A 14,360-nucleotide genomic window follows, 5' to 3' on the forward strand; every position below is an offset into this window, starting at 1 on the left:
CAGGTGTGTGCCACCATGCCGACTAATATTTGTATTTTTAGTAGAGACGAGGTTTCTCCATGTTAGTCAGGCTGGTCTCGAGCTCCTGACCTCAGGTGATCCACCTGGCTTGGCCTCCCAAAGTGCTGGGATTACAGATGTGAGCCACCGCGAATGGCCTGAATACTCCCATGTTACGGATGGGGAGAGGGAGGCTCAGAGGGACAGAGTTGCTCATACCCCCAAACTCTGCTCTCTCTCCTAGCCCTGCCCCAGTCTGGGAGATGGCCCCACACAGTGGGCCTGATGGTGTGGTCTGTGTCGCCTTTCGTGTGTCGCCTCCCCTACTCCAGGGCAGGGAGGCAGGCAGACAGACAGGCTGACAGTCCAAACACAGGCCCCGACTCACCGGTCCACGTCCAGGATGCGGTTGGTATCGCGGTTCACCACGTGGATGAGCAGTTCTGTCTGCGCAAAGTTCACCCGGCCCTTCTTGTCCACATGGAACTAGATGAGAAGGGGTATTGTAGGGTGTGGCCACCACAGCAGGGGGCCACAGGGATGGGCAGGCCTCTTTTAGGAGCCCCTTCTGCCCTTCCCTGCAAATAGACCCTTCACTACTGAATGTTTGAATGTTTGCTGAGGACCAGGCACGGTGCCAATCACTTCATCCACACTTGGCCAGGTACTATTTATTATTGGCCCCATTTTATGGAAGAGGAAACTGAGGCCCAGAGACCTGGGAGAACTTTATCAAAGCTGCACTGATAGGAAATGACTAAGTAGGGCCTATACTGCCTTTCATGCCCTGGCCTTTGCACAATGCCCTGTCTCTCCTTGTGGCCTGGCCTCCCCTTCTCCCTCCACTGCCCCGGCCCTGGGTGGGCCTGTGAGGCACCTGCACATCGTCAGTATTGACAATGGCCCCAGTGATGTTGGAGAGCAGGTGGATGAACTCCTCCTCGAAGCCGCGCACACGGTCGGGGATCTCGTTAATGACGATCTTGACGCGCTGGTCGTCCCTCAGGATGTAGATGCCGATGATGGCCGTGTCGTTGTGGCCTGCCAGGTCTCGGGCCACAATGTCCACCACGAAGTAGCCGGGGCTGTAGGCCATGAAGAGGTCGAAGGTGCGCAGAATGCCGTCCACGCTCCCTGCAGGAAGCCCGAAGGTGGGGTACGGCTCAGAGACTCAGTGCCCCGAATCCCCAGGAAGGGGCATGAACCCTGGGGTAGGTAGGCACATCTAGGGGAGGCAGCACAAATGCCCACAGGGCACAGCAGGGAGCAAAGGTGACAGGCAAGTGGGAACGATGCCCATCTGAAGTGGAAATGGCTCGGGTCTCAGCCGGTTATCATCACAGGGGAGTGCGGATGACAAGTTTGTGACTCTGTTGTCCCATGCTAGGGTGCAAAGGACCATTTCTGAGCCCCCTGAGTGTCTGTCTGTTTCTCCTCTCTCTTTCAAACACATGTACCTCAGAATTCCACAAATAAGCCCGGGTGTGGTGGCTCACGCCTGTAATCTCAACACTTTGGGAGGCTGAGGCGGGCAGATCACTTGAGGCCAGGAGTTTGAGACTAGCCTGGCCAACATGATGAAACCCCATCTCTACTAAAAATACAAAATCTAGCCAGGCATGGTGGTGCATGCACCTAATCCTAGCTACTTGGCAGGCTGAGGCAGGAGAATCACTTGAATCCAGGAGGCAGAGGCTGCAGTGAGCTGAGATTGCACCACTGCATTCCAGCCTGGGCAACAAACAGACTGAGAGTCTATCACCAAAAAAAAAAAAAAAAAAAAAGGAAAAAGAAAACAACAACAAAACCCACAGAAGAGAGATGGTCAGGTGGTACAGCATAGTCTTCTCTTAAAAGACAATAGATTGGGCTCAAAATTGGTCACTTTCTAGCTGCGTGACCTCAAGCAAGCTCCTGAGCCTCTATGTGCCTTGATTTATTAAAATAAGAGCAGTGAGAGCTCAGAGGACAAAGGGATGGTGTCTGCTTGTGTAACTGGATGAGGTGGCACATGAACTAGACCTTGAAGGGTGGGGGAGGGATATCCGAAGGCAAAGAAGGGGTCAAAATGGCATTCCAGGCAATGAAGGCAGAGGGGTCAAAGGCGAGGGGAGAATGGGGAGAGAGCAGCTTAGCTAGGCTGGGCACAGGGCCCTTAAGGATAGCAGGTGACTGTGGAACAAAAAGAGGGATTAGGAGGAAGATCTAGTGAGCCTTGAATGCCAGGCCACAGACGAGGCATACAGAGGAGGAGCCTTTAGATGGAGAAGAAGGGGGAAGGGGTTGGGGCTGGGAGTAAGGTAATGGGACACCCACAGGGGCATCTTCTAGAGCCTGACCCAGAGGGTCTCAGCCATCCACACAGGTCAGTGCACAAGCAAACATGCACATCCATAAATATAAGTGTGAGCTTTGAATCCTGGTGCCCCAGTCCTAACACAATGCCTGACATAGGGGAAGGCGATGTGCGCAACTGGAAAAACAGGCAGATATTATGGGAGGGAGAGTGGGAAGATGGGTAGGTGGACAGATGAATGAAAGCAGGATGGATGGACAGATGGAAGAAAGGATGGATGGAAGCAGAGACAGATGGACGGATGGAAGGATAAAATGAGGGATGGACAGATGGATGGAAGGATAGATGGACAGACAGAAGTGTGGATACATGGATGGATGGATAAGTAATGGATAGATGAGTTGAAAAGAAGAGAGAATGAAAAGAAAGGGCTGGTGGGTAGATGAAGAGGTGGATAGGTGGATACACTGGAGAACGGATTGCTGAATAGGTGGATGAATAGGATTGGTGTGGCTGGCTGGGGGGCCACCCATATCCTGTGGTGCTCCCACAGACCCCATCTCCCCCCAGATGACAGTCCATGCAGTGACTGAGAGGTCATGGCTAGAGGCCACTCATGTGCTGCCAGGCCCTACCCATGGTGAAGACCTGGCCCACATCTTCAGAGTCGTTGGCAAGGGCCCGGAAGTAGTGGATGGCCAGAATGCTGTAGAAGACAAGGCTGTTGTTGCCAATGTCTGCATCCAGGGCCAGCACCTGGATCAACTCTGAGCCCACCTTGGCGTCGGTGGCCACCCCTGCAGGAAGAGGCAGGTGGTGTAAGTGGCAGGGCAGGGGCCACCCCACACCTCGTGCCCAGGCTCCAGTCCCTGCACCTGCAGTGTACTCAGCCTTGGTGAAGCGTGGTGGCTGGTCGTTGATGTCCTCTAGCACAATGCGCACCTCCTGCAGCGTGAGGTCAGCAACCAGGTCGAGGGTTGGGGAGGGTCCATGGGGAGGTGTCCAGCTGCGATTGCTGGAGGCCTTGACGATGAAGGAGAAGATGGCTTCTCGCTCCCGGTCCAGGTCCCGCAGCACCAGCAGACGCCCATCGGGCTGCAGATGGAAGTTCTTCTCTTCGTTGCCGGCTGAGGGTGGGATCATGTCACAGGGTGAGGGGGCAGGGCCAGGAGCAGGGCATATGTGGGGCATCTCTAGCCCCAGGGTAATCAGGGCACTAGCTCTGTCTGGCCCCACCTGCAATGAAGTAGTACACAATCGCGTTGGGGCCCTCATCTGCATCCACTGCGCCTGTCACGTTGCCCACGAGGGTGCCGCGTGGTGAGTGCTCAGGCACTGTCAGCAGCTGGTACTGGGGGCTGCCTTTCTGCAGAGGGAGGGGGATGTCATCACAGGGGGCCAAGGGAAGACCCGAGCTTCCAGTCCCTGTTTCAGGGCCCTGGGCAGTGACTTTGTAGGTGCTGAGGGAGTTTACTGTCCAGGCCTTATGGGGTGAGTAGAACCGTTGTAACCTCAAGGGAGCAAAGCATGGCCCGCGGACCTGAGCTCTGCCCTCACGGAGTGTTGCCCAGAACCCAAATGAGTGCTTAAGTGAGAGAAGCACACATGTTACTCTTATATGCACATGCATGTGTATGCACTCACACTCAGCAGTCGCCAAGGAACATCACATCCCATGTGCACACAAGAAGAAAAAACAACCATGTCAGAGAGTTGGAGTCCACAGGAGGGGCCCTCAGCCTTGCTGTCAGATTTCATGTCAGCCCTATATCAATAAATCAGAGCTGGGCGGGGCGTAGTGGCTTATGCCTGTAGTCTCAGCATTTTGGGAGGCCAAGGCAGGAGTTTGAGACCAGCCTGGCCAACATGGCAAAAACCCGTCTCTACTAGAAATACAAAAATTAGCTGGGCATGGTGGCGGGTGCCTGTAATCCCAGCTACTTGGGAGGCTGAGGCAGAAGAATCACTTGAACCCGGGTGGAGGTTGCAGTGAGTCAAGATCATGCCACTGCACTCCAGCCTCGGCAACGGAGCGAGACTCTGTCTCAAAAAAAAAAAAAAAAAAAAAATCAGAGTTGATTTTCATGCTTTGTGTGTGTGTATGTGTGTGTGCAGGCAAAGACAAGGCTATCAGCTCCATGAGTCAGGCATTTTGGTCTGCCTTTTTTTTTTTTTCAGCGCTCAATATAGCTCAATATAGTGTAACACAGCTGCTCAATAAATAGTTGTTCTTGCATGAAGTGCATGCAGACATGTTTCCGTGTCTAGCCAAATGTGTATTCTGGCACAGCGTGTATAGGAGAGTGTGTGCTTGCAGGCAGGTGAGTCCCTGTGTGGGTGTGACCAGCGCAGGAGGTAGGCAAGCTCACTGGAGGCCTCACGAAAAGGGGTTCGTTGTCATCGATGTCCTCCAGGGTCACCTGCAGCGGCTGCATAGTCTCGTATGGCACTGGCTGGCCCAGGTCGCTGGCCACCAAGATGAGCTAGGAGCGGAAGAGCACAGTCAGAGGAAAAGACTGGGAGAGGGGATTGGCTTGGGGACTTCCCGGTGGCCAGTTCCCCTAGGGACTTTCCAGGAGGCGAGGTGCAAGACCCGCCCCCAGAAGAAAGCCCCGCCCAGACCCCGCCCCTCGCACCGGGCCCCGCCCTTACGCTGTACACCGCCTGCGACTCGCGGTCCAGGCGCTGAGCAGTCTGGATGAGGCCGCTGATTGGGTCGATGGTGAAGAACTCCCAGTCCCGGTTGCCCGCTGTCTTCAGGAAGCTGTAGCGCACCGCCCCGTTGAGGCCCTCATCCTTGTCCGTGGCGTAGACCTCGTACACGTTGGAGCGCAGCGGGATCTCCTGTGGGGAGCATGGGGAGGAAGGCTCCTGGACCCCTGAGAGAATCTCAGCTCCTAGGCCCTGAGGGAGCCCTTGCTCTTTCTCCTGCGGTAGCAGAATGTCCTCAACAACTTACAGCACCCGCCAGGAGCGCCTGCCTGCTCGGCTGGATTCTCCTGGATTCTGGGCTTCTGCTAGCTGTTGTCCCTCTTCTCTCCTCCCCAACCCAAGCTAAGGCCATTGCACTGACAGTCCAGCCTGAGAACCACATGCTTCAAGCCTTCCCAGGGTGACCATCTTCCCAGGAGCTGCCTCCGCCCTTCCAGTCCCATTCATTGCATGCTGAGGTTTAGGGGACAGACGGGATCTAAGTGCTGAGGCCACAACCGCCCTTTGTCCTGTATCAGTCTTGCTCTCTCTGCTACCCCAAACACAGGAATTCTGGGTGTCCCCAAACAACACCATCCATCCGACGGGGTACCTGAAAATGGGGGGGACACAGGCAGGGTGACATGGTGGATAGGATAGGGGTTGGCCATCAGGGTCTAGTCTGTTACTAACCTGCCTGGAACCTGGACTTGCCACCTCACTTCCCTGAGCCTCAGTCTCCTGAACGCTGTTGAGCTAAGTCCAAGATCTCGAAACCTCATTGAAATCATACATTGACCCATGACAAGGCTGCCCAGGGAAAAAGAAAGGGCATGTTTCTTTGCTTTTAGTTGAAAAATGATCAGCTCAGCATGGTTTCATTGTTTATCTCATGGATCATGACAACTGAAAGTTCTAAATGGCAGTTACGTCTAATAACAAGTAGGACGACATATAGATAATTAATACATGCTGATTGTTCAGGAGACATAAATCTTTCCAAATGCAAAGCCCTTGAAGGGAAAGTGTTCATAAATGGGGCTTTTGGTGTGAAAAAGGACTAGATTATTATTAATTTATACCCTGCCTCATTCCGCAAAAGAGATTTGATGCAGGGGACAAGAATACATAAATTATAACAAGGTTGATCAAGTTAAAAAACTAGAGTAAAGAAAAAAATTGGTCAGGAAGATGAAAGCTGAGGGGTGGGAAGCAAGGTGTAAGCCCTGTCCCTGCAGGGTCACTCGAGATGGCCTGACCACTCTGAAAGAGCAAAGCAGAGCAAAGAGGACAGACTGCTCAATCACTGCCGATGAGACACTAGACACAAGGTAAAAAAGCAAAGCACCTGGTAAAGGCACAATGCTTCTTTGAGCTTAGCCTTGGGAGAGTTTTCTCCCGCAGGACCTCAAAGAGGGGACAGAGTGACATGATGGACTTAGCACGGACATTCTGAGATGTGGAGCCTGGGTGGAGTTTGGGGGACAAAGAACAAGTGGGAGACATTCTGATGGTGCCACTACGGAGCACTTTGGGCCTGTGTGCTTAGAAGAAAGGGGGAGAGCAGAAGACAAAGGAATACTTCCCCTATCTTTATATGGCAATTTAGACCGAGAAGTGGAAGACCTGGAGAGATTCCAGAACCTTGCCACTTCCCCTCGTTTCTTATTTTGATGCTCATCCTCAGCTCCTAGGCTGTCTCCACACTGTATCAGCAGGAACAACAGACAGACGGAAGGGGCGTGTGGGTTTATTCTGAGAAAAGTATGGGGGAAGTGGGTTGTGGAGGAGTCTGTCCTTTTTGGTAGACATCTAGGAGCAAGAGATGGAGTATTTACTTATTAGTCCTGTTTTGCAGAGGAAAAAATAGACTTACAGAAAACAGACTTACAGAAGTCACTTGCTCAAAGTCATTGGGCTGATAAGCGATAGAGTTAGACTTCAACTAAAGATTTTTTTTTTTTGACAGAGTCTCACTCTGTTGCCCGGGCTGGAGTGTAGTGGTGCCATCTTGGCTCACTGCAACCTCTGTCTCCCGGGTTCAAGCGATTCTCCTGCCTCAGCCTCCCGAGTAGCTGGGATTACAGGCATGCACCACCATGCCCAGCCTTTTTTTTTTTTTTTTTTTTTTGCATTTTTAGTAGAGATCGGGTTTCACTATGTTGGCCAGGCTGGTCTCGAACTCCTGACCTCAAATGTTCCACCTGCCTTGGCCTCCCAAAGTGCTGGGATTATAGGCGTGAGCCACTGCACCTGGCCAAACCAAAGATCTTTTACTAGCACAGCCCATATAGTAACCACTGTTCAATACTGCCCTGTGTGGCACTGGGCAGGTCTGCTTCCTTCTCCGGCCTCAGTTTTCCCACCTTTACAAACTTTTATTTAATTAAAAAAGTTTTTTTTTTTCCTGGAGCTACTTTCCTGAAGCCAAGTTTCCCCACTTTTAGAGTGGGGTGCTTCCACCCTTCTAGGCCACAGCTGGAAGAAGGAAATACTGGTGGGCAGGAGGCCCTGGGGGCAGGAGTACCTCTCTGATGTGGAGGATGGTGCCGTTGGGTGGGCGCACAAAGACAGGGCGGTTGTCATTGACGTCGATGACCTCCACCAGGAGCATGGTGGTGCCCCAGAGTGGGGGCTCTCCACCATCTGTGGCCACCACGGTCAGATTGAACCTCTCGTAGGACTGCAGTGGCCGCTGTGTGGTCACCAGGCCCGAGTCCATGTCCACATGGAAGGCCTCTGGCAGTGGGAGCAGGAGAGTAGCTCTGGTTGAGACATCCTTCCCACGCTTCCCTCTACTCCTGGCCTGGGCTGGCAGGCCTGCCCCTCCCACCCCCCAAGGCATCATGGGTGTCCAAGGAAGGCCACATACCCACGCCAGGGCCCTCAAGTGAGTAGGTCAACTCTCCATTGGGACCTTCATCCTGGTCAGTGGCCATCATGGTGATGACCGAGGTGCCTGCCGGCTCATTCTCATACACGCTTGTGCTGAACTGGGGCTTGGAGAACTGTGGCCGGCAGTCATTGACATCCAGCACTTGGATCACCACCTGGGTGGATGGAGGTCAAGGCCAAAGGTAAGGAGCAGGATGGGGCAGCCTCAGCGGACCTGGTCATGCAGGAGTAAGCCTGGATAGAGGAAGGACAGGCACCAGCCTGGGAGGGAGGTAATGTCTTCTAATGTGTTGGAGTCTGACTTGAAGCAACTTATTTAACCCCCTGAGCCTCAGTTTCCTTGGTTGCACAATCCTAGATCCTTGGCACAGTGCGTGGCTCAAGTAAACACTCAACAACTAGAACAGTGGTTAACAGGTAATCTGCACCTGGGCCCTGAAGCAGACACCCCTTATCCCCTCACACCTCCTACTTTATTCCTTGCTGCTCCCCACAGTGGCCCTATAAATCTGGCTCTAATCTCTATCCCTTAGTGCTGGATTGGTGGCATTCCTCCACTCCCCAAGGTTCTCTTGACTGTGATTTGTGTCTGGCCTGAGACTTGGCTTCCCTGGCTGACCCCCCAGCCCAGGGCAGGTCTTACAGACACAGCAAACCATGGGGCCTTTGTTCCCTGGCTGCTGGGAGCTGCCTGAACTGCATCCTCATCAGAGCCCTTGACAGCAGTGACTTCATTTTTTTTTTTTCGACGGAGTTTCGCTCTTGTCGCCCAGGCTGGAGTGCAATGGCGCAATCTCGGCTCACTGCAACCTCCACTTCCTGGGTTCAAACGATTCTCCTGCCTCAGCCTCCCAAGTAGCTGGGATTACAGGCACACACCACCACGCCTGGCTAATTTTTGTATTTCTAGTAGAGATGGGTTTTCACCATGTTGGCCAGGCTGGTCTTGAACTCCTAACCTCAGGTGATCCCCCCGCCTCGGCCTCCCAAAGTGCTGGGATTACAGGCATGAGCCACCATGCTCCAGCCAGCAGCCGTGACTTTAAAGATCCCCTTTCAGTGCACAAAGCACTTTCAAACCACCTCATGTCCCCAATTGCACATCTGCACCCTCCTTTGCAGATTTGACAATGGAGGCTCAGAGAGGTTGACTGACAAAAGCAGTGTGCTCAGCTCATGGAACTTGAGTCTTCTGGCCCCAAATGCTGTGTTTTTCCCAACACAGCACATGCATATGTGACAGGGATGAGGTTTGGATATGTGCATGTGTTCCCAGCCCTTTCTCTCTACCTGCCAAAGAGAAGTGGTCTTGGCCCATTCAGCTGTTCACACCCCTGACCTTTCAAGAGAGTTTCCTTTGGATGATGAGATTATTGTGAGGGAGAAGTGAGTACTGCATACAGAAAGATAGGCCTGCTAAAGACAGAAGGGAGGAGAGAGAAAGAGGAAGCAAAACCTTGAGGCCTGGGACTTTGCATAGAAAAGGGGATTGAGAGCTGAGAGGGTGAGATGCTGGCCTCAGAACAGCTGTGTGGACACTGGAATGAGAATGGGGTTATGACTTGGAGCGCTCATTAGTATTCTTTAAGAGACATAAATAGGCCGGGCTCGGTGGCTCACATCTATAATCCCAGCACTTTGGGAGGCCGAGGTGGGCGAATCACCTGAGGTCGGGAGTTCGAGACCAGCCAGACCAACATGGAGAAACCCCGTCTCTACTGAAAATACAAAATTAGCCGGGTGTGGTAGCGCATGCCTGTAATCCCAGCTACTTGGGAGGCTGAGGCAGGAGAATTGCTTGAACCTGGGAGGTGGAGGTTGTGGTGAGCCGGATCACGCCATTGCACTCCAGCCTGGACAACAAGAGTGAAACTCCATCTCAAAAAAAAAAAAAAAAAAAAGAGAGAGACATAAATAAAGATGATTCCTTTATAATTATGTTTGGTTTCTGGACTGTGTTTCTTTCAATGGGACACTATGGTGATACTGGGCCATGTGGAGCCCCAGGCATTATTTGGGTTACACCCAGGTATGTTTAGCTGCCTATTTGCCAAAATATTTTGCCAAATAGCAGTTTGGCAAAGATTTCTCCCAGAGGGTCCCTGTCTTCCTAAGCCACAGCCATTGTAACCCATCCAGTTACCCTCTTGCCTTCTCCTTTCTGTCACTGTGTCTCAAAGGGGACCGGGGGGCTCTGCTCCCAGTCTGCAGCAGTCCACTTGCTAGAGGCTTTGCTTGTTGCCTCCACAACCCCAGTCCCTGTCGTCCCTGGCCCAGGTTGGCACCTCTCACCTGCACTGAATTTTCGCGACGGTTGCTGGCTACATCCCCAGGGTTGTCTTTGGCCAAGGCAGTCAGGATATAGTGGTCCTTCTTCTCCCGGTCCAGAGAAGACAGCACATAGATGTCACCCTAGTAGGGGGAGGGTGGCTTTAGGTCCTTCAATCATTCAAAAGATATTTATTGAGCACCTACTATGGCCAGATGCTGTTATGGGCTCTGGAGATTTGACACTGAACAAAAGAGACAATAACCTCTGCCCCCAGCAAGCTCCCATTCTAGCGGCTCTTCTTGCTCTCACTACCCCAACCTACCTGGGGATGGGGTGACCAGCCCAGCCTGGAGCTACCTGCCTGACCAGGAACTAGCATATAGTAGGTACCCCATAAATATGCAGTTGTCTTAATGCCAGGCCTGGAGCCATGTCTGATGGCTCATACCAAGCAGGAAGGAGTGAACCCCGCTGAAAGGGCAGAGTGCCAGAAGATGTGGACAGAGCAGGGCAGTGGGAGGCAAAGTCCAGTTCCAGCCCCAGCAACTGGGGAAGGCCCTGCCTGACCAACCAGCCCTAGGCCATGGGGCTCTCTCTCTATACTGAAAATAACAGCTTTGAACCAATTAGCAGACATTTGAAATCATCACCCATCTTTTCTCCTGAATTTCTGGTCTTCCACAAGTCTGAGATTCAAGGAAGTGTGTGGGAGGCACCCTTTGGGGCATCCTCCCTTCCCCAGCACTGAGTATAGGGCCATGTATACAGTAGGTGCTCAGACACTGTGCCCACTTTCTGCAGTGGTTCCCCTGCTTCTTTTCTGACTATCTCAAAAAGAAGCCCCATGGACTTCAATCGTGCTTTTTTAGTGTGGAGAGGACACATCTCAGATGTTGTCCCACAAAGGGCTCATTCCAAAAGGCTTGGCCACTTCCTTCAACATCTGTTGAGACAGAAAGGCCACAGTCTACCAAATGTCTGGGACTCTGAGAACAGGGTTTGCTGACTTGGCTAAAGAACCTCTGGGGCTGCAGATGTCCAGGTGACAAGACCCAGAGGGATTACTACAATACTTTTGGTGGCTGCTCAGTCTCTGACCCTGGGTCCTTCCCACTTCCAAATTCCAAGCCCTCCATCACTGCTCACCGTGGTGGGGTTGATGGCAAACTTGCTCTCTCCATCTCCAAGGCTGTACTCAATGAGTGCAAAGTTGCCTGAGTCAGCATCAGTGGCAGTGACTGTCAGGATGATTGTGCCCACAGGCACATCCTCAAAGACAGCCTCCTGGAGCCCAGGGGGCAGGGAGAGAGAGTAGGCCAAGGTCAGTCCCAGAGCCCGAGCACAGCCCTAGAACTCACTGATGCAGGCATCAAGCTGCTCGTGGGCTGGGCACTCCCAGGGGGCTTAGAGGCTGGCAGGGTGGGAGAGGAAGATGCCCAAAGACCCCAAGGAATGGGCACAGGTCCTGGACCCAGCCTGTGGCCTGGCCACCCACCTGGTAGGAGGGCTGGTCAAAGATGGGGTTGTTGTCATTGATGTCCACGATTTCCAGGTAGACAGGGATCTCAGCTGCCCGGGGCGGGGACCCGTTGTCTGAGGCCCTCACAGTAAAGTTGAGCCAGTGCACCTCCTCATAGTCCACTGTCCGGTTGGCAATGACCTTCCCTAAGACACAGAGGCCCCCACTGCCATTTTGGCCACTCCTCATTCATGGCAGCTCTCCAAAGTAGGAGGAGAAAGACCTGGACTCCAAGGGGCAGCTGTGGTCACTTGAAGGAGGGTGGTCAGGCAGCACTACCCAGTTGCAGGGCACATGGCAGGGAGGGACTGGTGTCCAGTTTTTCTTATGGAGGGTGAAAAAGCTTCTCCCAGTCACAGGAATGAACATCAACTAGCCCAGGACCTGAGACACCTCCTTCTTGGCCTTCCTGCTCCCTCGGTGGTACTAATAGTAGGAGCTTGGGTGGTGGGGTATCCCAGGTTTCCGGCAGACATCAAGAGGCTTCCATCCCAACCCAGGAGTAAGCACTCTGTCCCTTCCCCTGGTTTGGGCATCTGGAATCTGGCATGGAATGCTGGCCATCTTGGATCTGGCCCAGTCCACTGAGGGGCCACAGAGGGGCTGTGGTCTCTCTTGGGGACTAAGCAAGCAGAGATATATGTCCCCCAGCCCTCCTCTGACAGATTTCTAACCTACCTGCCGAGGAGTCCTCCAGCTGGACATACCCTGGGGGCACCAGGTCCAGCAGGGTGTAGGTGACCAGCCCATTAAGGCCCTTGTCAGGGTCCACGGCTGCCACAGCAATGAGTGTGGTCCCAGGGGTGGCCCCCTCCAGGATCCGCTCCATGTAGTAGGTGATCCCAAAGGGCTTGAACTGGGGCGTATTGTCGTTGACGTCCAGGACGTTGACAGTCAGCTTGGCTGTGGTGGAGGCAGGGAGTGAGGGAGAGGGGAAGGACACCAGTGTGGCTGGGCCAGGCCTTCCTTAGCCTCAGCCAAGCCGGGTGAGCATGGCAGCATCCCACAGCCCCCCAGAGGCTGCCTGAGGATTGACCTGACCCTCAGGCTGCAGCACAGGAGGCTTTCCAGTGGTGTGCTCACTTGCTGTTCCATAAGAGGAAGGGCTAGGTGACCCTGGTGGAGCCCTCGGCCCTTCCTGTGCCCCAGTTTCCTAAACTGCTCAATGAGAAAGGGCAAGATAATCTTTAAGACCCTAGATCCTGTCTGAGCTGTATGTATCCCCTCTATGTAACCGGCCTGGGCCCTTAACCATCTGAGCCTCTGACATGGAAGAGATGACCAAGTCTGCCCTTCCTTCCGGAAAATGTGGGCTTCTGGGCTGTGAAGATAAGCAGTCAACATCTGCCAGGCCTGGCTTCCCCTATAGCAGCTGTCTGTACCTCATGGCCGAGGCAACTTGAGGCCACCCCATCCCCACTTCCCCCAGTCAACTCTCGCTCTGCCCACACAAAATCCACCCCTTTGGCAGCCCCCTCCCAGCCCACGCCTCAGGCTGCAGGCAGGATGGCCTGGGCCCGATTGGCAGAAGGTAACACTGGGCCCCTCCGTTCTCCACCATAAGTGCCTGCACCCCCAAAGCAGTGTCTGTGGCCTCAGGTTACCTCCCCTCATTCTTTGCTTCCTTTGTGCTAACCCTGTGGCTTCCTATAAGATCATAGGATTCCCATCTCACATCCTACCCACACCCTGGTTACCAGTTCTGCTGGCTGAACCTAAGCCTCTGTCTAACCATTTTTTCTCAATCTGTTCCAGGCTCTACCAAGCCTCCTTCCTACTCTGAGCCTGGGGGTTCAGATCACACACAATTCTGAGCTTCTGGATCCTCCACTGCTGAGCTCTATGTAGCCATCACCACCCTGGGCCTCACGGTTGCTGCCACCTTTCATGCCTCTTGTGTTGCCTGACTCCTGGCCCCCAGAGCAACTGGGTCTTGTTGCTCCCTCCCTGGGGACAGACCAGTGCCTGTTCCCCACCTGCCCCCTGCCCTGATTGGCTCTGAGTGACCAATGAGAGATGTCTGCAGGGAACCTTACCATTTGGCACACTGACAGAGCGCTCTGGTAGGTCGCTGGCATTGTCAATCACTGAGAGAGTGACCTCATAGGTGGCAACCAGCTCCCGATTCATGGGGGACTTCACCATTACAGATCCTGTGGACCAGACCAGGCCAGGTTCAGCCTGAGAAGAACCCCCTAAAATCTGCCCTTCCCAGGGGTGCTCCTGGCCAAACCCTCCCAATCCCCACAAAGGATGACGGTCCCCAGTAGATTCTGGGACTTGTGGCTGGGGTGGGCCCACAGCCTCCTCATAAGCTTGGGGCACGTGGCTCTGCCCCTCCCATGATGCTTACTAAGCAGGTGATGTTGGGGAAGTTATGTCACCTCTCTGCACCTCTGTGTCCGCATTTGTAAAACTAGATAATTACACTACCAACTGTCAACCCATCCTTTTCTCAATCCCCTACTATTTTGAGGATTAGAAAAACAAAATGAGTTTCCATTTGTAAAGTACTTAGAACAGTGCCTGGCACACAGAAGCTATGTAACTGCTTGTTTAAAAACTGCTGTATTCCTTAACAACGCAAATGTACTTAACACTACTGGACTATACAATTAAAAAGTGGCTAAAATGGTAAATTTCATTATGTGTATTTTATCACCATTTAAAAAATGCTTAGATTCTAG

The 14,360-nt window shown here is 53.2% G+C and overlaps 1 protein-coding gene across 2 annotated transcripts in view; it reads right to left on the reverse strand.

Annotated features, from left to right (window-relative positions):
- CDH23 (cadherin related 23) overlaps window positions 1-14,360 on the reverse strand; it is a 419,032-nt gene that overhangs the window by 4,912 nt on the left and 399,760 nt on the right. For both annotated transcript variants that reach the window (XM_063709996.1, XM_031015737.3), the window contains 14 exons: window positions 13,710-13,826; window positions 12,352-12,576; window positions 11,650-11,819; window positions 11,301-11,438; window positions 10,175-10,294; window positions 7,860-8,037; window positions 7,515-7,726; window positions 4,949-5,140; window positions 4,666-4,779; window positions 3,533-3,662; window positions 3,172-3,423; window positions 2,932-3,093; window positions 878-1,134; window positions 389-486 (listed from right to left, as the gene is read on the reverse strand). In XM_063709996.1, coding sequence (XP_063566066.1) covers window positions 389-486; window positions 878-1,134; window positions 2,932-3,093; window positions 3,172-3,423; window positions 3,533-3,662; window positions 4,666-4,779; window positions 4,949-5,140; window positions 7,515-7,726; window positions 7,860-8,037; window positions 10,175-10,294; window positions 11,301-11,438; window positions 11,650-11,819; window positions 12,352-12,576; window positions 13,710-13,826 — 2,365 coding nt within the window. The remainder of the gene's footprint in view (window positions 1-388; window positions 487-877; window positions 1,135-2,931; window positions 3,094-3,171; window positions 3,424-3,532; window positions 3,663-4,665; window positions 4,780-4,948; window positions 5,141-7,514; window positions 7,727-7,859; window positions 8,038-10,174; window positions 10,295-11,300; window positions 11,439-11,649; window positions 11,820-12,351; window positions 12,577-13,709; window positions 13,827-14,360) is intronic.

Source organism: Gorilla gorilla, chromosome 8 (assembly GCF_029281585.2).
Source record: "Gorilla gorilla gorilla isolate KB3781 chromosome 8, NHGRI_mGorGor1-v2.1_pri, whole genome shotgun sequence".
Classification (NCBI taxonomy): Eukaryota; Metazoa; Chordata; class Mammalia; order Primates; family Hominidae; genus Gorilla; species Gorilla gorilla.